At 42.5% G+C, this 24,711-nt stretch overlaps 1 protein-coding gene across 1 annotated transcript in view; it reads left to right on the forward strand.

Moving 5' to 3' along the window:
• MRC1 (mannose receptor C-type 1) overlaps nucleotides 1–24,711 on the forward strand; it is a 74,622-nt gene that overhangs the window by 7,412 nt on the left and 42,499 nt on the right. The window contains exons 3-9 of the mRNA XM_056857099.1: nucleotides 5,963–6,364; nucleotides 7,890–8,063; nucleotides 9,890–10,054; nucleotides 12,772–12,885; nucleotides 14,776–14,922; nucleotides 20,803–20,985; nucleotides 24,443–24,600. Coding sequence (XP_056713077.1) covers nucleotides 5,963–6,364; nucleotides 7,890–8,063; nucleotides 9,890–10,054; nucleotides 12,772–12,885; nucleotides 14,776–14,922; nucleotides 20,803–20,985; nucleotides 24,443–24,600 — 1,343 coding nt within the window. The remainder of the gene's footprint in view (nucleotides 1–5,962; nucleotides 6,365–7,889; nucleotides 8,064–9,889; nucleotides 10,055–12,771; nucleotides 12,886–14,775; nucleotides 14,923–20,802; nucleotides 20,986–24,442; nucleotides 24,601–24,711) is intronic.

Consider the following 24,711-nt stretch of genomic DNA (forward strand, 5'->3'; position numbering starts at 1 on the left):
AGGCTGCAGCTGGTTTTTTGATACATTGTTTGTTCTTAATTCTGCACTTCAATATTCAGGATTTTTTTTTTTTTTTGTAAGCTTCTGCGAGTACTTTGGTAGTTGGGAAAGGTATAAATAAATGAAAAGATTTTCAGATCTAGCCATGAAGTCAGAGAAAATATCATCTGAATTTACTCTACTTTTCAAAATGGAAAAACATGTTCTTTAGAGGCAGTGCAGTAACTGATTTGTTTCCCACATTCACTGTGAGGTGGTCGAAGAAAAAACATGCTGAACATTCATCACCTTATCACCTGCAGTTATGTGGAAGCTCTTCCTTCCTTTTCCCCTCTGTAGTGAAATTAGCGTAGGAAAGCAGAGCTTGAACTGTGAATTCCTGTTATTCCAAAATGCCCCATGTGGCAGGGTATTTCCTTATCACTAACCGACCAGAATGCACTCCTGAACTGTCAGTTCTCAGAAATGAGCACGACTTTCCTTCTTTCTGGCCTCCACGACGTAGGATACAAAAAGAACCCCTTACCCTTTGTGTTCTGGTGAAAGGGGAGAGAGTAGTAATACATTGACAATGACTCTTCCTCTGTTCCTGGCTTTTCTTTCGGTTCTACGAGGCGTCGTTTCATTCGTGGGTAAGTCCTTATTAGATTGTGGCCAAGAATATGGATATTAATATGAAATGACAACTCTGATTTATTTCCCATGTGCAGGAAAGTAAATTCTAGCTCTCAGTGAGATGCTTAGTGGTTTGAATTGTACAGTGAGTGTTATCAAAATGCAAGTGGGACTGTCTTTTCTATTTAAACAGTCCACTTGGGATATTCCATCGCTTGATTTTTTGGCCTTCCAAATGATGTTTGAATCTTGTACACGTCTTTCACCTGAATTAACATATACAAATTGGAAATTATCAGGGTGTACCGGAAACACAGAAAACCTAAAATGCCAGTCCTTGTTGTGCAACACATCAAAAATTAAAAATATAATGGTGCTACGTAATAGTAAGCATTTCTGTAGTGATTAAATATGTAATTCTGGGCATTGAATGGTTTTATCCACTGATCTCTGTCTCTAGCCACTAGCTTGGAGGACAATGTGAGATGAGTTTCCAAGTGCATCTCTAAGATCCAAGGGATTGAGAAGGGGATTGCTCTGTGTAGGATTGCACTGTTAATCTTTAGGATTCTCTAAAATCTGCATCTCAAGTAGAGACTCAGCACTAAGATAAGAACATGTATTTTGTATATATATACATGTATTTTTCCTCTGTTGCTTAGTAATATAATACATTATAAAAGTCATCTGGAGACACCAAATGTTCTGTCTAGATTTCTATCATTTTTAAAATGCTACAAGTACTCTTAACTGGAAATAGAAATGTGGATTTGTAGGTACATATGTAGGTATGAACCATGTAACCATTCAGGGTCAGCTCCAGGTTCCTGGTTTCTCAGCAACATTCCATCTAGTAGAGACCCCCCAGCATATATTAGGAATGCCACTGCTTCCCCCGCCCCAACACAGGTTGGTTAGTACTGGCACAGTACACAGCTGAATCTGTGGCAGTGACTACTGGTACCCTCTGAATGTACTTCCCACCCCAGTTCACCTCTATCCAGAATTTATTAACCAGTAAGAAAAGTTCCTTGTTGTCTCCAGTGCAAAGACCCTTTCAGGAGTGAGAATGATTGGAATTTGGGTCAGAGCCTTTTGAGATGCTCAGTAGAAAGGCAAGCATATAAATATTTTTTAATAAGTGATACAGATTGTGGCACTATGGAACTAATTACTCTCTCAGACATTTCCTTGTGGTAAGGTTGGCAGCTTCTAGGTGGGGCCTGGAGAGCTCCAGGAATGTATGAGAGAATGGAAGCATTCTCAGGACATGCATGGCTTGCCAGGCCTATTTTGAAAAGAGACCATCCCAGTTTGTAGCATGCAGCAGGAAGGAAAAGGGCTTGGGAGTGAGTGGAAAAAAATCAATCAGAACAGCAGCTCCTTGAGTTGCTAAGGCTTGAGAAATGCTGAGCTAGGTGAACAAATAAATGCAGTTATGTGGGCATTTCTAGTAAGACCTTGAAATATGTGTAATGTTTGCAAATAAGTTAAGTACTCAGTCCTGGATTTGGCACTTTCAGGTCCCTTATTGTCATGACATGTTAGCAGAATAAGGAATATGTAGCTTCCATTCCTGCTACAATGTGATCAGCAGAATAAGGAATATGTAGCTTCCATTCCTGCTACAATGTGATCAATGCCTTTCCTTACTTATTAAGTAAGCAACTTAAAGAGAACTTTTGGTAATGTGGCCAGGTGTTAGGTACAGTGATTACACAAGCTGGAGTGCTAGACATGTTTTTAAATTCAAATAACCAGAGGTTGGATCCAAACTAAATTTTCCAATGGCAGAATGGAACTTTTGTTCCTTCACCCGCCCCCTATTATTCTCGACTTTTTAAAGTACTTCTTATATTTTCAGGAAGATCTCTCGCTCTTATTCAGGAATCCCTCTCGTCTCCCTTTTTCCAATTGTCACTTGTCAACTGCCATTTAACCACCTAAAAAAACATACCCACAATCTTGGCTGAGTAGACGCTCCGATTTGTCCAACCAACATCAAGCTTCTTTTTTATTCAGTTATCCAATAGGGAGCATGTCTTCTGCTGAACCTCCTTAACCTTTTTTGTTTGTTTCTTTTACTTTTGCTCCTTCTTTATATACACTTCCAAAAATATAAAACACACTTTTAAACCATACCACATTATCCTGTTGCTGCCACACATTGATAGAAGGGGGAACTTCCTGTCTGAATAGTTGAGAAAATATTGAATCTGTCTGAAGGTCTTCCATTTTTTAATGTAACAACCTGTACACCTGTGGGTAGAATGTAAGCAATGAAGCATTTCCTTTGTGCTATGGAGTTCAGGTCTGATTATTATAGCCACCTCTAGTGCAGCAAACATGGTGCTGTTCAGTGCATGGAGGCAGGCAGCTGTGTGAAGGATGGTGGCATGCACAAAGGTCTATGTGCATTTAATGTTTAACATTTGTTAATGTTCTCAGAAAGATACTCATAGAACAACATGCCAAACATCCATGCACACAGAGTTTGGTGGAGACCGCAGCCCTTATGTAGCCACCACTGCCTTGGAACCAACGGTTGAGGGACAGCTGTATTGTTCCCACATCTTGTCTCAACCTATGTCTCTTGAACTCAATGCAAATTTCCCTTCTTCCCCTCCAAGGACTGTTCAAGTGTGTTGACTGGAGACAGTTTTACAATCAACAGGTTCGTCTCTTGGTGTCTTTGTAGCCCAATAAAAGCCACCGTGGCAGGAGAAAGTTTAAAATTTATTATTCAGCTGAATAACAGGCTTTAGTCTAAAGGCAGAAGCAACCACTTTTAGTCCAACATAAGATTATATACTTGCCAAGATGTCAATCATTACTAACATCATGTTCTCCTCCTCTTTACATCATTCTTTCCCCACCTTAAACAAACAAACTCATGTTAAGCCCACATCATATCTCTCCATGCGACCCATGATCAGAAAGTGGAGACGATTCTTCCTTTAGGGTGGGCAATTTACGATGCTAATGATGTAACACCTCTTACTCTGGCCTTGGCCGAAGCAACTGCTTCATCAGCAGGCTAATAGAACCAATGGTGCTCAGAGCAGGGCACAAGGAGAACAGATACACTTTTTATCTCTTGTCTCCTACATCCGCATCAGAAATACATGAAGCTACAGCTCCTTTCATTTACCTCAGAAAGCTGTTCTCATTATTTTCATTAACCCTTTGGCCAGGTCTACAAGTGTGTGAAGGAAAAGTCTCACACCTTAGCATACTATTTGAGGTGGTATCATATTTACTATTATGAGGAAGACATCCTATGATGCATTTCAGGCAACAGGTATAAAAATGTACCATTGTCAGCGTGGAATGCTACTTCAACCTGCAGTCTGCTTCACTGTGTGAAACTGGCTCCCCAACTCTGTTAAAAGTTAAAAAAGAAAATAAATGCCTTTCAAAACATACTTTGAAGGGTTAAACCTCCTCTTTCTTCCCTGTATGGCCAAGAAGCAAATGAAGTCAGCATGAGGTTGCATTTTGCATTTTATAGGCAATGTGTGATTTTTGTATCATGTCTGAAACCTATTAACAACCACAGGACTAGTTCTAGGTTCTAACACTATTCTGGATTCATGATTGGATCCAATATGGAGAGATAAGAAAGGATAGGAGGTCCCAACCTGTTCCCAAGTAAAAATAAGCACGACTGCACAACGTGTATACTTATTATAGGAAATTTTACTGCAGAGTGGAACTGAATTTTTATCATTACTGGCTCCCAATAGGAAGAAGGACCATGGCAGACAGTCTTCTATACCAGGGCTTCTTAAACTTTTCCCACTCGCGACCCCTTTTCGCTCAAGAAATTTTTACGTGGCCCCAGGTATAAAGGTATATAAAATAGATATACAAATCAAACATTTGCTGATAATAAATCATAAAGAATTTTATTTTAAAATAATTCTTTGGTATACAAATAATTTCACCATTTACTGTTGCCAAATTTTTCACGACCCCCACATTCAGTTACATGACTCCATATGGGGTCGCGACCCACAGTTTAATAAGCTTTCTTCTAGACTGCTAGTATATCAGCAAGAGACTGGCTTTCTCAAAATAAGGCCCTTCAACTTAGGAGACATTTTCACTGTGCTAAGTCTTGAATAGTCTTTTTACCTAGTGACTTGCCATCTCATAAATATTATGGGAAATTGCAAGCATTGCACATACTAGTTTACAGAAATGTGGGCTAATTGTTAGTACAACAATGTAATAAAAGGCCTTATCACCGTTGTTGATAATTGTACATTTCCTTGTATTGTACACAAGGAAAACTGACTGGTAAACAGCAAGAATTTGTCTCCAGTACTCACCAGAGTTCTGATATTCGTTAATGGGCTGGAAGCCAAGAGGGACATGAGGAGGAAACCAGAGAATGGATGAGATAAGTCTAGGTCAGCTTTTTCATTGAAATGGAAGGACATTCATTTCCAGGTTATCCTTCTCCAGGACAGTTACCCACTGGCACATCAACAATACAAATAAAATGCAGTGTCGCTTGTTTCAAAAATGTCTGTACCTTATGCTTGGGAAGACAAAAAGGATATAATCCTGCCTTGGCTTAGAAGGACTTTCTGAAAGGTGTGAAGTAAGTGTGTGCTCAGTCTTCCTACAGGTTCTGCAGTACACAACTGCTACCTGTTATGCAAATGACTTTGCATAACAATGGAACCATCTATCCCTCCACTTCTGATATTTGTTTGTGTTGGTTTAGTCTCATTGGGTGCAGTCCCTGCTTTGTATAACAGCCAAAGAGCAGCTGTATTGGATCAGACCTGTAGTCCATCTAGTCCAGCAACTAGTTTCACAGAGTGGTCAACCAGGTGCCCCCAGAAGGCCTACAAGTTGAACACTGAGACCAATGCTTCCCCTTGTTGAATCCCTCATAGGGCTGTGTATATCGATAAACCCCAACCAAAAATAAACCTGAAAAAGGCCTTTCTGGCTTCTTTCGGGCTTAATTTAACCTGAACATTAAAACTGGGAATAAAGCTGTAGCCAGATAGCCAATCACTGAATCAGCTGGATAGGTATTAGGATTTTTTTCAGTTTTGGCTTTTCCAAGGCTTTTCCCTATGGAAATGTTTTAATGAGCTCTGGGAGAAGCATTTTTGGAGGTAGAGTTCCCAAATTTTCAGGGTAGCTTCAAGGGACTCTCCTTGCACGAACCCCAAAGTTTGGTGAAGATTGTTTTAACATCCAACTTGAGGAACAGAACTCCAAAGTTTGTACACTATGAGGTGTTGTTTTGGTTGGTCTTAAAGATATTACATGGCTTTTGCTTTTGGAAGTTATCAGTGTTTATGTTTACCTTTTATGTCTATAGATACCAGCACATTTTTAATATTTAATGAAGATCACAGGGTTTGTGTAAATGCACGCTCTTCAAACTTCGTCACTACCAGCTCCTGTGACCATGCAAACGAGGCACAAAAATTCAGATGGATTTCCAGCCATCAGTTAATGAGTGTCTCTCTGAAGCTATGTTTTGGAGTGGCTTCAAAGGTAGACTGGACACCAGTTGCCCTGTACCCATGTAATTCAACTAGTGAGGTCCAAAGATGGGAATGCAGAAATGACACACTTTTTGCAATCCAAGGAGCAGACCTATATTTCAACTATGGAAACAAAAATGAGAAAAGTATTATGCTGTTCAAGGGATCAGGCCTCTGGAGTCGGTGGAAAGTCTATGGAACCACAGATGATTTGTGCTCACGAGGCTATGAAGGTAAATACTTGTTTACTGATCTTATTAGTCCTATTAGTATGATGCAGGAAAACAAAGCCCCATTCTGGTGTCTGTATTGTCTAGATGAATTTGAATGAATTATCTAGATAGTAAGGGAGCTTTTGTTACATGCCAAATACATACGTGTGGTAAAATGATCATTTACATGTACATCTTTCTTAAAATCACCCACAAGCTCTTAGAACAGGATAGCCAACCTAGTTTGAGCAAGCAGACAATTTAATAATTTTGAGGAAGCACAGTAGGGAAGGCACAACCACAAAATAGTTGCCATGGGGTGGGGAAAATTATAAAATGGCTGCCATTTGGGGGTGGGATCCGCTGTTTGCTTTGGATATGCTGTTTAGTTTCAGTTTTCCAAAGAAGGGGAAGCTTTATTCCCTGCTTAGGTAAAGGGAGAGGTTTCCAATCCCAAAAGACATAAGAAAATATGTATCAGTGGCCAAGGTATGGTTCCCAACTTCCCAGTACTGTCTCAGCAAATGCCAGCAGATACTGGGGACAGTGCCTGGGGAGAGTGTAGTTTTGGGAGGATGTGATGTCACTTCTAGGTGATATTCTAGGCCAGTGATGGCGAACCTTTTAGAGACCGAGTGCCCAAACTGCAACCCAAAGCCCACTTATTTATCGCAAAGTGCCAACACAGCAATTTAACCTGAATACTGAGGTTTCCTCCCAGCTGGGCAGCGGGGAGTCCAGGGAAGGGGTGGGTGGGTTACTCCCAGCTGGGCGGCGGGGAGTCCAGGGAAGGCAGACGCCATGGCTGCTCAACTTACCCGCGCGTGCCCACAGAGAGGGCTCGGCGTGCCAAGTCCGGCACATGTGCCATAGGTTCGCCAACACGGTTCTAGGCTGTCTTCCCTAGTCTCTATGGTTTTTACCAAATTCTCAAGCATCATTGCATGGAGGTGATTTTCTCTCTCTTCAATTCCTCTGGGTGTGGGAAATTTGGGGTGGTAATTTGCCACCTTGGGTAGGTAAATGGGGGGCCTGAGTCAAGGTGAAGGTGCACAGCTGTGTGATAAGCCTGCCCGAATAGGTTCAGCTCTTTGTTAGTCATTCTGCTGATAAGGAGTAACCTGAAGCACAATTTTTGCTCTGTTTGATTCACGATGCTTTGGATTGCCCTACCACATACATGCACAACTCAAGAAGCAAGCAGGCACCCTATTGGCAGGAGCCACGGCTCTCACATGCTGCACATTAGGATGGCTGGGTTAGAGCATGACTTGACTGCAACATCTGTTTGTATGAGTGATAGGTCCCATAAACTGCATGCAGCATAAACTGAGCAATACATGCAAACAGAGAGTGGTTGTGACTCAGTGGCAGAGCACATGTCTCAATGTTCAGATGTTTGATTTGTGCTTTAAGGCCTTACCCCATTTTGAAGAGGGAAATTATTATTATTATTGCTGTGGTTGTTGTTATACAATAAATAAAGTGGAAGCTTCTATGTTTATTTCAGCTTTGTTCCATTTTTAATTGTTCCTTCTTTCTCCAGATACGTTTACTTTGAAAGGCAATGGCAAAGGGGCACCATGTGTATTCCCATTCCAGTTTCTTGGCAAATGGTATGCTGAGTGTACAAACGAGGGCAGGTCAGATGGCTTATTCTGGTGTTCAACCACAAGAAACTTTGATGTAGACAAGCTTTATGGATTTTGTCCACAAAAATGTAAGCTCTGCAGGATTTATTTTTTTAAAAAATAACAGTTTATGGAATGCACTGGGTGTCATGCAAAATTGAAAGTCATCTAGGACTAGATCCCAAGATTCCCCTCTAATTAATTAAAGTACATTTGATTCCACCCCTCTGGATATCTGCCTGGTAGCTGGATAGTAGACAGCTTATAATATGGCAATCGCAAATCATATTAATTATGTCTAGCACTATGATAAACTTGGGTAATCAGCTACATTACTTTTTTAGACTGTAAGATCTAACACAGGGACATGTGGAATTGATTGCTGACACTTGTCTGTTGCACATTTTCTCTTCATCCTTTTGTGTTACACACTAACCTCATCCAAAGTACCTTAAGGGCAGCTGATTTTTTTGCAAAGTTCAGTCACGCATATATGTCTAAAAGCATCAACAGTTGATATGGGCAGGCAATATTTTCTTTTTGAATTTCTCCTTCTTGACAACCATCAGCCCACGGCTTATGTGTGTGCCTTGATGGGACTCTGTGCACTAGCAGAGACTAAATCTCTCTTCAGAATCCTTAGCAATACCTCTGTGCGGTGTTTAGTCCTGGAAGTGAAAGGACTTCCATTAAATTGGAGTGATTGTGCACAAGACTGCGCTGCTACTGTGAAAACCCAAGCAGTTATGCCCCTCTAAATCCGTGGATTTAGAAGGGTGACTGTGGGTCAACTAGTCAACAAATAATACTGCAATTGCTTCGATAAGGACCACAACCCATTTTTCCTGGCAGAATCCAGGAGGGAAATTGTCACATGGTTTAAAATACTATTAATACAGCTCCTGTGCTGAGAGGCTTAATGAAGACTTGCTTGGCGCATTTCTTGGGTCTCAACTGAGAAATAAGCAAGTATTGTTGGCAGAGGGATTGCACAACAAAGGGACACAAGTTGATTAAAGTGTAGAGAAAATTTTATTCAGGAACTAACATACTTGATAGTAACAAATAGAGATAGATTCCTAGCCATATCCCTAGCTGAGAGAGAGAGAGAGACAGCCCATTCCTGGGGGGAGGGTTAGGCAGTGCCTGGAAGCGGCACAGCCACACTGTCTCCAGAGCAGATTCCAGCCCCCCACTGAAGCAAAAACCCTGCCCTTACCTGCAAGCCCCATGTAACCACTCCATAGTGTTTCACTGGGCTATGCCACCATTTTTGGAGCAAGGGCAGAGGGGGTGTTCCTGGCCTGAAATTGCTTAGGAAGCTGCACAGAGGCAGCTCCACCCCTGGGAACACCCCGGGAATGCCCCCCTGGATGCTGGCGCATGGAGTTTCGCCACTGAAATTCTGCCAGGAGGCTGTGTCAGCACCTGAGCCCCACGCTGCTGCGTCACTCCCCCAGGGCCGGCATAATTTGCCCTACGTTGGTGTCTGCGCCAGTTTGCACAGACGCTGGCATAGGGGTCATGCCGGTTCCTGTGCGGTTCTACCCTCTTTCAGGATTGCACGTAGAGAGAGTGTGGAACTTCTGAGAAGAAGGAGGATATTGCCCTAAGAGTAACAATCTGGAGACGGACAAGGAATGACACCTACCAAGAAAGAAAGGTGCTGACCCTATTACGCTAACTGCCCCCTGGAGGATTTTCTTTTCTTCTTTTATACCCTTTTGTACACCAAGCATGGCTTACTCTGACATGTATATCATTTCGATTTCTTTCTTTCTTTCTTTCTTTCTTTCTTTCTTTCTTTCTTTCTTTCTTTCTTTCTTTCTTTCTTTCTTTCTTTCTTTCTTTCTTCTCCTCTTCTTTTTTGGTATTGTCATAATGAAATGGAAATATTTCTTGGTTCTCCCTACAGTTAGTGGCATTGGCCGCCTGTGGGATACAGACCCGATGACTGAGGTACAGTACCAGATAAATTCAGAATCTGCTCTCACATGGTACCAAGCAAGGAAAAGTTGTCAGCAACAAAGTGCAGACTTGTTGTGCATCACAGAATTACATGAACAAATGTATCTGGCAGGTAAGTTACTAATGTGTAAAGATTTTTCCTGAATTTCACATAATGAAAACTAAGAGAAGTTTTCAGATATACTTGGGACATACCACAGAACTATCAGTACCATCCTGAATGACACTTGATAGTTACTCCAGACTTTTCATATCACATTGTGACTGTGGGATCTGGATGTTTTGTTAAAGATAGGCTGTAAGTTTCATTTGTAAGGATGCCTTTAACAGACGAAGCTCTGAAGTTCTATATTTATTGAGACCTTGCTAATATTACGCCCAAAAGTCACAAGGATTTGTAGAAATTTGAGACATAATTTACAGCCTGGTGTGCTAGTTTCTTTTGGACCACTGAAGAAGGCAAATATGCCAAAACGCGTATGGTCTTTATGTTATTGTATGTCTATGGTTTGCATATGATTGTATGTCTAATTGTATATTATGCCAATTGTGTTATTTTAATATATGTGTTTGGAAGGCTCCTTGCAAGGCCATATAGGAGTTATTAGCATTATTTGGTTTTAACTTGTATTAAACTTATGTGTACTTAGACAACTTCTTAATGTTTTAGCTTTTAATTATATTTTTGGCCTTGTCAGTTGTTTTTTTGCTTGACCTTCTAGGTACTTAATTCTGTTTTTAGGGAAAGTTTTGCTTCCCCCCCTTTTTTTTGACCATCCTGAATGTAACCCAAGTTCAACTCATTTGAGAGAATCATGTTTTATGCACCGTTTGTTCACAGCAATGATGAAATCTGAACTGAAGGCAATAGTAAAGGCAATTCCCTACTTCATATCTGGAGGCATTTGGTGGGCTACTGTGAAAAAACAATATACTGGCTACATCGATCTTTGGTCTGATCCCATGGGGTGCAGGACTAGTTTTTCCTGTTTGCTGAAGTCATCATCTGCCTAACATTTCCTAGTAGGCCAGGAAGCAGTAAAAGAGGCAGTACTCATAAAACAGCTGTAATTATTAGATCACAACAAAACCTAAAAGAGCATGGGTCATCAGCAGCTCTTTCCTCCATCTTGAGCTGCTTGCAAAAACTGGATTCTGGAAGTGCTACAATAAGAGCACGTAGAGTGTGCTCACCTCTATAAAGGTAAAAGTCCCCTGTGCAAGCACTGGGTCATTCCTGACTCATGGGGTGACATCACATCCTGACGTTTCCTAGGCAGACTTTTGCCAGTGCCTTCCACAGTCATCTTCCCTTTACCCCCAGCAAGCTGGGTACTCATTTTACTGACCTCAGAAGGATGAAAGGCTGAGTCAACCTTGAGCCGGCTACCTGAAACCGACTTCCGTTGGGATCGAACTCAGGTTGTGAGCAGAGCTTGGACTGCAGTACTGCAGCTTACCACTCTGCGCCACGGGGCTCCTATGCTCACCTCTATACCTAGGTCTAAACTTGCCGCAATCCCTCCCAATGTATTTTGATTTTCTGATAATCCCACGTTACAGATTTATGTTGGCTAGACTGAATGCCAACCCATCAGGGGAGTTAATAGGTCGCTTAAATAGGATACTGTACTGTGAGAGAGTATGTCAATGTGGTTCTGGCCAAACAGACACTCTTCAGCATTCCTTGGGTAGCTGTGACTTGCTCAACGAGGCTAGAGACAGATGGATAAAGCCTCTATTCGGGAATCTGTCTCTAAACTGGATAAGCTGAGGGTTCTTTTAGCAGGGGTAGATTTTAATACTACATTGGCAGTCGCCAAATTTCTTTCCCAGTCAATTAAGATTAAAAAAATACTAATTTCCTTATGGGCTATTCAGACAGTTCCCTTTTTCTTCCTTTTTTTTTTATCTCAGTGCAACATTGTTCAGGGCTGAATTGGCCATATAAACAATATCATTAAAGTAAAGTAAAGATCACAACAAAGAACCATTTATGCCAATAAAGGTATTGATTGATTGAACAAAGAACCAACTGAATAAGGCAAGTCCCAAGTTCCAGCTGCTTTTGTCCTTGCGGAAAGAGCTGCCCACTGAGGGGAAGACTGTATAATCTCCACTCCTCTTTAGGAAAGTCGGCAAAGCAAAGCTGTTCAGAAGGTGCCCCTTTTGCGGATCTCTCTGGTTTACTTTTGGCTCTCTAAATCTGTGTTATAGTTGCTTTGATTTTCAGATTGCTATTTGATATTGTGATTTTTTTTATTGGAAACTGCTTTGAACTGATTGGAAAAGTGGTATAAAATAGAAATTCCCACATGCTAACCACATTACAGCACATCCCTTCCCACATGTACATAACCTTTCTCTCTATTGCTGTCCTACCCCAATTTGCTTCCGTTTCTCACCCTTGTTCCATTTTGAAGTGTTTCCCCATGTTGGATGTCAAAAACAGCCCATGAAAGTGAGAATGCAGACGTGACCAGGAAAAATCTCTCTCTTCAATAAAGAGTGAGGAACTCTGGAACCTGGCTGCTTTCATGCTAAGGGTGAGCATGAAATTCAGAACAGGCAGGTCTGGAAGTTGCTTTACCAGATTCAATAGCAGCAGCACAGACCTGCTATGACATAAGTGGATGCACAAGGAAATTCTGTGCCACTGTTGCTTATTCTATCATAGTGTTATAGCAATGGGAGATATTTCCAACTGTTGAAAGTTCTCTTCCACTTCTACGTCTTTGTTTACTTAGCCCTGTCCCGTGTTCTGTAATTGTTGCAGCTCTCTGTGGAATGTATTCCTGGGAATGACTACTTGCTGTGCTTCTTACCTAGGGTTGACATCGAAGTTGACTTCTCAACTCTGGTTTGGTCTTAACAGTTTGGACTTTGATAGTGGGTGGCAATGGAGTGGTGGCCATGCTTTCAGATACTTAAATTGGGCCCCAGGTAAGTACTAATATAGGCATGATTTTTTGTTAATTTATTTTAAATATTGTATCTGCAGTACAAAAAAAAGGATCTCAAAATAATTTTCTCCACATACTCTTCTTGGAATTCTAGTTTTATTTTGATATTCATGGCTCTCAAGCACACAAAATGATTTGGAAATTTCATTTCCTCTAAGGCAGATATAGGCAGTGTTTGACCCACTGATCAGAGCACACATCTTCTTGCAGCTATATACTTTGTATCCCCAGCTGCTCAAGGCAGCGGCCACAAACAGATGGCCTAAATCCAATCCAGACGTGGCACTGGAGTTCTGTAATTAAAATTCAAGACATGTAAAAAAACCAAGACTAGATTAATTCATGCCATTGTATTCCCTATTACTATGTAGGGGTGTGAAAGCTGGACAGTGAAGAAAGCTGATAGGAAGAAAATAGATTCCTTTGAAATGTGGTGTTGGAGGAGAGTGTTACAGATTCCGTGGACTGCCAAAAAAAAAAAAAAACAAACAAATCAGTGGATTAACAAATCAATTATAGAGCAAATCAAGCCTGAACTTGACCCTAGAAGCTAAAATGACTAAACTGAGGCTGTCATATTTTGGTCACATCATGAGACGACAAGAGTCACTGGAAAAGACAGTCATGCTAGGAAAAGTTGAGGGCAGCAGGAAAAGAGGAAGACCCAACAAGAGATGGATTGACTCAATAAAGGAAGCCACAGCCTTCAATTTGCAAGATCTGAGCAAGGCTGTCAAAGATAGGACATTTTGGAGGACTTTCATTCATAGGGTCGCCATGAGTCGGAAGTGACTTGACGGCACTTAACACACACACACACACAAAAAAAACCTGTGGCAGTTCAGGGGAACCCCATGGGTTGCTTCCCTTAGCCCCAAGTTGCTTTAAGCCCTGACTCAGAATATGGGTATTTCTATTTTTCCTACATGGGCTGGAATGGGAAGTTCCATTTTTGACAGCATGGAAGGGAGCATTAAGCTCCCCTTGCCCACCACCACCATGTGGTCCCCATTCATATTTCACTGCTCACCATGACTACTTTTCAGGGCCAAAACCACATCTGGTGATCCAGTCATAGAATTCTAGCACCACTTATAGTTTTGGCTCATAATAAATCACCAGAAAGCCACTGTGTGTAGCTGGTGGGTTGTCTTTGATTTAGTGGATTATAAATTGTGCAGCCCTGCTTGGGTAATAGAAATATTTTATTCTTTCATCACCCTTTGTGGGAATGCCACAGGGTAATATTTGTTTCTAGGAGCCCCGTGGCGCAGAGTGTTAAGCTGCAATACTGCAGTCAAAAGCTCTGCTCACGACCTGAGTTCGATCCCGGCGGAAGTTGGTTTCAGGTAGCCGGCTCAAGGTTGACTCAGCCTTCCATCCTTCCGAGGTCGGTGAAATGAGTACCCAGCTTACTGGGGGTAAAGGGAAGATGACTGGGGAAGGCACTGGCAAACCACCCCACAAACAAAGTCTGCCTTGGAAACGTCGGGATGTGACGTCACCCCATGGGTCAGGAATGACCCGGTGCTTGCACAGGGGACCTTTACCTTTTTTATATTTGTTTCTGCACACCAGGCATCACATTTAAATGAAGCAATACGTAGTACCTCTTGGCTTGTGATGACCCAACTGTTCATGGGCTCATCACAAGATCGAAGACCTGATACCTCCTTGTTAGTGATTGTAAGTGATGTACTCAGCTGATTATTTCACCTTAAATAAAATGGCAACTCGAGTCACTTTGCTGGTGTGATGTATGAAATTATATAGAGAATTCCCTGAATGTGCTCATTGGCTATAAAGCAATTCTCCAATGAAGGCTGTTGTTTGACAATAAGGGATTCTTGTTTGTATCCATTCCTTGAAGGAAGCCCTTCTCCAGAGCCTGGAAAAACCTGTGGAACATTTAATCCTTCAAGAGGTGCCAAATGGGAGAGCCTAGAATGTAACAAGAAACTTGGTTATATTTGTAAAAAAGGAAATGCCACTCTGAATTCATTTACTATTCCTTCAGGTAAGTGAGTGAATACAATTTAAAAACTTGGCAGTGGGACAATGGGGAAAAGGTACTCTTTTGTAAGTTTAGGTGCATTTCTGAGGCCTTTTGGAATGCTTGGGACAGAATAGAATTTAAAACATATTTCTGGAAAAAAGGGATAGAAAATCTAGTTGAGAACAATTGCTGTAGTACAATGAGAGTGCATTATTCAACGTATGTGAAAGTAGCTGATGCCTGGAACACAGACACAGCAGTGTCTCAGGTACTAGGGACCATGGGAAATGCAGTTTTCCCAGAGGCTTGGGATATTCCAGGATTCTTGGTACTTGCTACGCTGCTGAGGCACCATTCAGATGCTAAAGAGCATAATAAAGACTTTATGTCTCTCGTCTTTTATGCATTAACTTTTTTTCCTGAGCAGATGATGTCTTCCCTGGAAGTATGTGCCATTTTGGACAAAAAAACAACAATTTGTGACACTATCAATATCCCACTGTAACAGATGTTCACAAAATTAGGGGTTGGGGGGTCTTGCCTTACCGTTCAGTGGCATGCTTAGCTGTTAAAGTTCATTTTTTTCCTCTTAGATGTGCGTACTGCTAACAGACCTTATCAGTATTTTGATAAATACCTTATTAGTATTTCGGAGGTATATTCAGGTCTCCCAAATATTTCTGCAATTTTTTGGGAAACCCAAAAACTGGTCCCGAAAAATCTTGGAAATATTTGGGATTTACAGAGATTAGGAGCCAGCATTTGCAGGCTCCCTGTGGCTGTTCCCCCCCCCCTTTTATTTCTGTTTTCTTCCCTCTTCTATCAGTTTCAAGTTTCTTTTTCAGTTGAAGAGGTGTTTTTTTTTCTTTGCATGAGTTGCTTTGTGTCCCCTTCACGGTTTTTACAGTTTTGCTCACTGCTCAGTACTTGGATTTGTTCTTCTCTGGTTTGTTGAGCTTACATCCTGTTGAGCTTACACTGCCACAGTGGCGCTAGGTTCTTCTGGGCATTATGTACATTGCCATTTGTTCTGTTGGGATTGCAACACCCCACATCCCTTGCTTGTATTTGTTCTGCTGCGATCCTATGGTTTGACATTAGTCCTATTGAGCTTTCATTGCCAGAGTGCCCCTGGGTTCTGCTGGGCACTCTGTACATTGACATTGGTCCTGCTGGGCTTGCAAACATGCCCCCGCAGTTTGAGTTTTCAAAGATTCTCTGACTTAACATTATTTTTGTTGAGCTTGTATTGCCAGAGTGGCACTGGGTTCTGCTGGGCATTGTGTACATTGCCACTTGTTCTGCTGGGCTTGCAAAAGTGCCCTGCCCCCCACATACACACACAACTGGGAGTTTCCACTGTAGAGATTCTCTAGTTTGATTTTGGTACTGTTTGGCTTGACACATTGGCTTTTTGTTCGACTGGGATTATTGGGTTCTGCAGTGGTTCTGTTGGGCTTGTTGTGTTGGTTCTTCCATGGGAGGCATGATTTGATGAGTGGTTGCTGTTTGCGGGCGTGGCTTGCAGGCATGACTTTTGCCTTGAAGCAGTTTGGAGGTTTTTTTCCCCTTTCTTTTTTCTTCCATGGGAAATAATAGAGGATGGCTGGGGCACCCTGTTCAGGGGCCCATAGAATTGTACCCCTTGGTCCAATATACTTGAAGTCTGGGAGTTATTTAAAGGACAGGCACCAGCAGCTCCGTTGCAATTTTGGTTTGTGCACCTTCAAAAACAACCCCCCCGGCACCCAGAATGTTTCCCCATAGGGAATAATGGACCCCAAAATATTCAGATTCCTGAAAAACCCAAATCCGAATACCATATGGGCATTGGAATTTGGGAATATCAGGAATACCTATATTTTTGGGTAAAAAATACTGGAATATGAAAAAAACACATTTTTTAAAATGTTTGCACACCCCTAGAAGGGGGAAGCAAGAGGATGGAGGGAGGACTCAGCTCCGTACTTTTCTGTCTCCTTCTCTCACACACAGAGTTTCCTGTTCTCTGGGCACCAGGGCTCCCCAGAGTGGCTGGAAGGCTGGGGGGGGGGAGTGAGTAAGACAGGATCCCATCTATTGGAACATTGAATTTCAACCCAAGGAGCTGGGGGCAGGGTGGGTCGCTTTCCCATAGCCAGGAATTAGAGTCTAGGAAGACAAGATAGGAGGGAGGGTATGTGCCTGAGAGTCAGTGAAAGAGAGAGATTCGTCCAGCCCCCCTCCTTTAATAAGAGTCCCAGCGATTCTGCTTAGCTTTGCTTGTTTTTTGAGGGGGGGGGGCTTGGCTGTTGCAGCCTGCAGTCTAGAAAAGGTGAAACTCGCTGTTGCCCTGGGAACACCACTTTGTGTTATCCCCGTGTCGATACAGCACAGGTGCAAAAGAAAAGGAGGAGGTGGCACATGATCATCTCTGAGGTGATGAAAATGCTGACATCACAGAAACACAATACTGCACCAGATCCAGTTTGCAAAGGAAAACCTGGCTCAACAACTTAGAAACAATGGGCGAGGGCTGGGGGAGAAGGGGGAAGCTACCAGTCTGGAAGCAGCTTTTGAAAGTACTGCAGCTGGAAGCGGGGCAGCAACAGAGAAAATAGAGAGCAGGTGTTCAGTGTGGAAGTGACCTGTGTCACCACATCAGGCAGCCAAGGAGGACTGTTGTTCATGGGATGAGGTAGGGGAGGTACTGGAATTTGTGAGGTGACTGGAAGATCTTTTTGGCCTAGTCACCTTTCCAAGCTGTGCACCCATCAGGGACACAATGTTGTTTTGAACTGTAGACTGCCTTGGATGCAGCAAAGCAGTGTATAAATTTATCAAATAATAACCACAAATAATGTAATTCAGATGGGATTCAGGGGAAAATGAGCTATTTTCCAATTGGGTGGAAACACAATTAGCTGGTCCCAATTATGAATTGAGTCAGGGGAGTTTGCTACTGACACTGGTTGCCTCCTCATCTGCTTTGGAGGTTCCTGCTTCTTTGGGGTAGCAGGTAAAGGCTCCTCTGCCAAAGCGGTATGGTTAAAAGCCCCCTGTGTTGACTGCCCCTAAATTGCTACGCATGTTATTCCAAAGGAGCCAGAGATGCAAAGGAAGGTAATTGCTTTTATTGGATAGATTCCTTCTGCTGACTGCACACCATTTTGTCAGTCCCCGCAGCATTCCTTTCCAGAATAGTTTCTCAAATGCTGAAATTCATTTTGGCCTAAAGGGAGCCTGGTGCACCTTGTTAGTTGGCATATTGTCAGCAACATGACTCTGCCTTCGTGCTGGTCTTTATGTCAGCTTGAAAAGGAAACACTCATATGACAGAGAAATATGGCAGCCAGTTTTGCATTAGTGGCACAGGAAAAGCCAGTTTGCTTTATAAGTATATTCTTGTAAATATCCCTCTCTGTCATGCTTTGTCAGTTTCCTGCCATGATTTCCAACTACCTTTGCAAACATGCCCAGGTGTTTCCTAAAACCATTTATGTATTATTTTTATGCATTTTTCTTTAGTGATATGACTAATATATTTGGAGTTTTCTATGAGCAGTCTGTGGAGCAGTTTCATGCTGATGCACTGAATTACTGATCATAGCATTAAATGCAACCACACTGTGCCATGGCTGCAATCCTGCACACAATAAAGTTAGCTCACCAACATCCCACTGCAGAATCATACTAACTTATACATCAATGATCAATGGGTCCAAAGCATGTGCCTTCATTGAACTAGCACGGTCAAACCCCAAGCTGTGTGTGGGTTATTTTTTTAACATTTGATTGCTTGCAACACCTAGATAATTTGCAACACAACTTTAAACTAGTTCCCCTTCAGCCTGTATTCTGTGTCCCTAATTTAGCACAGGAAAGCAACCAGTTTATGCACCAATGTGGTGCAGAGGTGAGAGTGCTAGACTAGGATCTGGGAGACCTTGGTTGAGATTCCCACCATATCACAGAAACTCATCGGGTGACCTCTGACCAGCCACTATTTCTCGACCTAACGTAGTTCACAGGGTTGTTGTGTTGATACATGAGGAAAGGAGGGCTATGGATGCCATCGGATCTCCTTAAAGAAAGTGCAGGATAAACAGTGTCCTAGATACATAAGGAACTAGCTTCCTGGTTGTGTGTGGAGCTTTACTGGTGGTGGTAAAGTCCAATTCTTTTTCTTTGTCTCTAATTTTGCACAGACTCAGTGTTGTTTCCAAGTATGTGTGTGTATTAAATACCGTCAAGTCACTTCCGACTTATGGCAACCCTATGAATTAATGACCTCCAAAATGCCCTATCATTAACAGCCTTGCTCTGGTCCTGCAGACTGAGGGCCGTGGCTTCCTTTATTGAATCAATCAATTTCATATTGGTTCTTCCTCTTTTCTTGCTGCCTTCAACTTTTCCTAGCATTACTGTCTTTTCCAGTGAGTCTTGTCTGCCCATAATGTGACCAAAGTACCATAGCTTCCAAGTATGGCCTTCCCTTTTTCTAACAGCTATTTCTCACATGGGGGAGAAAATGTGGTTTATAAGATATGTGTGAGTGGCAGGAAACATCTGGCCAGGTGCAGGTAGACTTACTACTATAGGTTAAAAAAAAATTCAACTGGACTTAATTTTTGCAAAGGGAAGTAAATGGCTGGTCGCCAGAAAAAAAAGCCATTTTCTTTTTTCTTTACTACCCCCCTCACCATTCTGTACACCTTAGGCAAATACATTGCATTGGACTCCTCCCACTTTTGGTCTGGGCTCCACTCCCAGATCTTTTTGAGTCCCATCAGTAGGGTTGCCAGGTCCATTTGCCCCACCAGCGGAAGCTTTGCAGGGGCATGGCTGGGGGCTTGTGATACACGTGTGCGCCCTGCACGATGTGCACCCACACCCTACAAGACACACAGAGGTCACTTCCAGGTTTAGCCAGAAGTGACATGGACACTCTAGCAATCTCCACCGAAACTCTATGGTTTTCACAGAGTTTTACCAGAGGTTGCTAGAGTGTCTGCACTGAACCCAGAAGTAATGTCAGCACAGCGCACTGGTTGCGCACGTGCACATTGTGCACCTCCCCCTCTTTTGCCTGCCAACCGTCAGCTGGTCTGCGGGCAGCCTGGTGGATTGGTGGGCGTTTGCCCACCACCACCGGGCAATTGGTAAGCCTACCCATCAGAGCCACTTTTACAACAGCTATAGTTCCATGGCTAGTGTCACATTTAAGTGCTGGTCCTATATGAGCACAGAATCATCAACTTTCATGTCCTGACAAGGTGCCAGTTGGAGCAGAGGAAGTCCTGTATCATTGCCTCCCACACACACGAAACTTAGGGCATTTTCATGTTGTTAGTGGCACAGTAGTATTGACGGCTATGCCGAGAGAAAGCTCCAGAAGCACATTGTTCTGCTGCTGAAAGGAAGAAAAGCTGGCCTGGATGGTCACCTGGAAAAAATACTGAGCTCTTTGGATGAAGAGATTGTGCATGCAGGCTTCACAACAAGCTGCAATATAACTCCATTTGAGCACCACCACAGTTTGTGGCTATGCTTATGTGTGCCCCTCCCACCTCAGCAAACTAGAGGCTGATTATAATCTGGTTGGTGGTGGGGAACTCGCTTGCTGAATTGCGTCCATTCAGATGAGAGGGTAAATTGGAGCCTGATCAGACTTTGTGTTAGTCACGTTCTGTGAGGTAGAGGAAGGAAGAACGAGGGGGTTCATGCAAGTGCAGCAACTATCTATTTGAGCCCAAATGAAGTTTAATTGCAGCTTGTTGTGAATGTAATGATGGTATGATAAATAAGCAAGAACAGAGAGCCACTGCCAGGAACCAAGGGTGTGCATCTGTGCACAGGTGTATCAATACAACATTTTGTGTACTCACAAGTGTTCTACAATTGTCGTTGCCTTTCCCTCAGAATCAAATGTGGCAATTAAGTGTCCCGATGAATGGGTATCATATGCAGGCTTCTGTTATAAGATTCACAGAGAAGTCAACTTTTGGAATGATGCTGTAGCACTCTGTAGAAAGGAAGGTGGAGATCTGGCAAGTATCCACAATGTCGAAGAGTACAGCTTTATCATTTCTCAGCTTGGATATCGTGAGTATTTGTACAGGGTTTTTATTAATATTCAGTTCTAATAATTATAATGTTTTTTGTTATTCAAAGCAGTAGATTTTATAAATAGCATGAAGATAAATATACTATCTAAAGGATTAAAAGATTCTATGATTGTGTCAAAAATTTGATGTGAACTTCAGCATTTTTTTATTTGATATTTTCAACCGTCTCCCATCATGTTCTTCAAGACAAGTGCATCAATATATCTAATTCTCAGCATGGCCACATCTGTGGATACTTAAATACAGAGATTGGAGCCATGAACAGACATGAAATCTAAATAAAAATACATTGGGGAGTTTAAAAACCCCCAATAATAGAACCAATGCCTGTACCTTTAAGAAATGAATGAGGGTTGGTAACCTTCAAACCTTTGTTTCTGCTAGTAAAAGGCAGGCGGAAGGAGCAGGCCTCTTTCTAGGGCTGTTTTAGGAGGAAAGGAAGCTAAAGACAGAGGGACAGATAAAGGTAGATTGGCTGGTGAGTGGGAAGAAGAGAAGAAGGAGAAAAAAACTTTCAAGGGTAAGGAAAGAAGAAACGGTGGAGGAGGGGAAAACGTGGTGCTCCCTGTGCAATCTTGTGGATTCCCCACTTGTGCTATTCTATTTGTTGTGAGCATGAGAATTATACTATAGACTGAGAGAGAGTGAGGTATAGAAGATGTATCGTACATAACTAAGGAACTGAAGGAAATGTAGAAGTTTGTCTAATTGTTGTGGGGAGAAAAAGGGAAGGTGCTCCTTCAAGGTAGAGAAAATCAGGGTATAAAAACCAACTCTTCTTCTAATTGAGTGGTAGTGAGGTGGAATCTCAAAGTCTAAATGTGATCTGCAGGGTCAGGAAAGATTTAGCAAAGCCATGCATGCAATAAAACTCTATGCAAGTGTAGAAAAGGCACGAAATGTGGTAGTACAGAAATAGCTTACCCAGAATCTCCATTTCATTAAAATACAATTTTCTATCTCTTCTTGTGGCAAATATATGATGGCAAAGTGTGTGAACAATGCAGAACTGGGTATATTAATGTAGATTTGTCTTGAAAGGTCTCTTTAGGTTTTACAAGATATGGCACGTGTTTCTTCGTAACCCCGAGGTCCAAACACTCGTTTTTATTTCAGTGCAATTTGAGGCTCTGAGGATTTTGCACAGACTATAACGTTCTGTCCTAATTGGCTGGATTCTGTTCTTTGCTGTGTATGTACTGCTGTGGATATTTATAATACTACAAAAAGGGACAATACAAAACTTTCCTGTGAGGACAAACAGAAAAGCACTGTGTAAAGTACAGGAATGCAAGAGCAATGGAAAAAACCATTAAAAAGCAATATCTCTGTCATGAAGCAAATACTATAATGACAAATAGGAGCTTAATGCCAAGTAGTAGATGTTCTGCCTGAAATTTGAATTAGTCAGAGGAAGTGCTGAGTACAACTCTTAGCGGTAGCCTCCTTAGTAATCCAGGTCACTGGAAACACCTGTTACCTTTTGGCACATATTTAATAACTAGCGTTGCCAGCTTTGGGTTGGGAAATACCTGGAGATTTGGGGTGTGTGGAGCCTGAGGAGGTAGGGTTGCCAACCTCCAGGCACTAGCTGGAGATCTCCTGCTATTACAACTGATCTCCTGCCAATAGAGATCAGTTCAACTGGCGACAATGGCTGCTTTGGCAATTGGACTCTATGGCATAGAAGTCCCTCCCCTTCCACAAGCCCCGCCCTTAGGGTTGCCAGGTCCCTCTTCACCACTGGTGGGAGATTTTTGGGGTGGAGCCTGAGGAGGGCGGGGTTTGGGGAGGGGAGGGACTTCAATGCCATAGAGTCCAATTGCCAAAGTGGCCATTTTTCTCCAGGTGATCTGATCTCTATCGGCTGGAGATCAGTTGAATTAGCAGGAGATCTCTTGCTACTACCTGGCAGTTGGCAACCCTACCCGCCCTCCTCAGGCTCCACCCCAAAAACCTCCCGCTGGTTGTGAACAGGAACCTGGCAACCCTTCGAGGAGGGCAGGGTTTGGGGAGGAGAGGGACTACAGTGGGGCATAATGCCATAGAGTCCACCTTCCAAAGTGGCCATTTTCTCCATCTGAACTGATTTCTATTGCCTGAATATCAGTTGTAATCCCAGGAGATCTCCAGATTCCACCCAGAGGTTGGCAACCTTGTTGTTAACAGCTGGCCATTGATGTTGAGTTACTAACTCTGTTGCTTTCTTTTACTATGTCATCAACAAGGCTTTGTTGTTTTTGTTGAAATCAGAAAACTGCCAGTGGAAGACATTCCTTAGATCAGGGGTGGGGAACCTTTTTTCTGCCAAGGGCCATTTAGATATTTATAACAACATTCGCAGGCCATACAAAATTATCAACTTAAAAATTAGCCTGCTCTATTTGGTCAAACATTTAGCCAAGCGGCATGACCGGAGACGGCTCCAAGTGTCTGCCACATAGAGCGACTCACTTTTGAGCTCTGCCATTCCCAGCTGGGCCCCAGAGATTCAGGCAGGGCAGAAAACACAAGACACAGTTTGTTGGGCAGTCCTAGCAGCTCCATAGCTAATGACTCTTCTTCAAGGGGGGGGGAAAGGTTCCTTTTCTCAGTGAAACAAACTCACATCCGCCTTGAATAGAGGCTATTCCTGTCCACGGGAGGAGGCGGATCGCCAGTCTTAGATCCTTCTGAGCTAGAGATCTGCCAGGACCCACAAAGGGCCAGACCAAATGATTCCACGGGCCTTATACGGCCCCCGGGCCTGACGTTCCCCACCCCTGCCTTAGATGCTATGTACTAGGAATATAATACAAAACACCCAAAATCAGGGCATACACACAGAGGATTTTTATTTGCCTGCCTATCTTTTTGCACACGTCAAATATTTGCTATTAATCCTGCAACTCACTCAGTAAAACTCACACACTGCTAGGTCCCTGATGAAGCATATTCTATTCCAAACAAACACAGTAAGTAAACTGCAGATTTAACCAATTCAACATAACTAGTTACTAAGTGAAACGTAACTGCAGTCAGTTATAGTTCTTAAAGAGAACAAGTATAGGAAGATGAAGACTTGGGGCTTAAAACTAGTATTGCTTTAGTGACAAAATGTTTGGCTTCCTGAAGCTATTTGTGTTGCACTTCAGGTTGGGAGCTTCCTGTATATTTGGGGATGAAGGTTGGGGAAGGCTGGGTTTAGGGAGGGGAGGGACCTTGGCAGGGTATAATGGCATGGATTCTACCCTTCGAAGCGGCCATTTTCTCCAGGGGAACTGATCTCTGTATTTTGGAGACCATTTGTTAATTCTGAGAGCTCTCCAGGCCCCACCTGAAGGCTGGCAACCCATGGAGCTATTGGTTAATGATTCTGCACATACTCTATTTTTTTCCCTATAGAATAGAATAATATTCTAATCATAATCATTTTTCATCTGTGTGTACGCTAGAACCAAATGATGAATTATGGATTGGATTAAATGACCTCAAGATTCAAATGTACTTTGAATGGAGTGACGGGACCCCTGTAATGTATACCAAATGGCTTCCTGGTGAGCCGACACATGACAGCAACAGACAAGAAGATTGTGTAGTTATGAAAGGAAAGGTAAAATAGTTTCGTTATTTACATCTAACTTGTACTCCTGGAACAGGATATATTACTCAATGGCTGTAACTGCTGTTTGGAAGTAGATTTCTGGTGATATTTTAAGAAAGC

This window comes from Euleptes europaea, chromosome 11 (genome assembly GCF_029931775.1).
Source record: "Euleptes europaea isolate rEulEur1 chromosome 11, rEulEur1.hap1, whole genome shotgun sequence".
NCBI lineage: Eukaryota > Metazoa > Chordata > Lepidosauria > Squamata > Sphaerodactylidae > Euleptes > Euleptes europaea.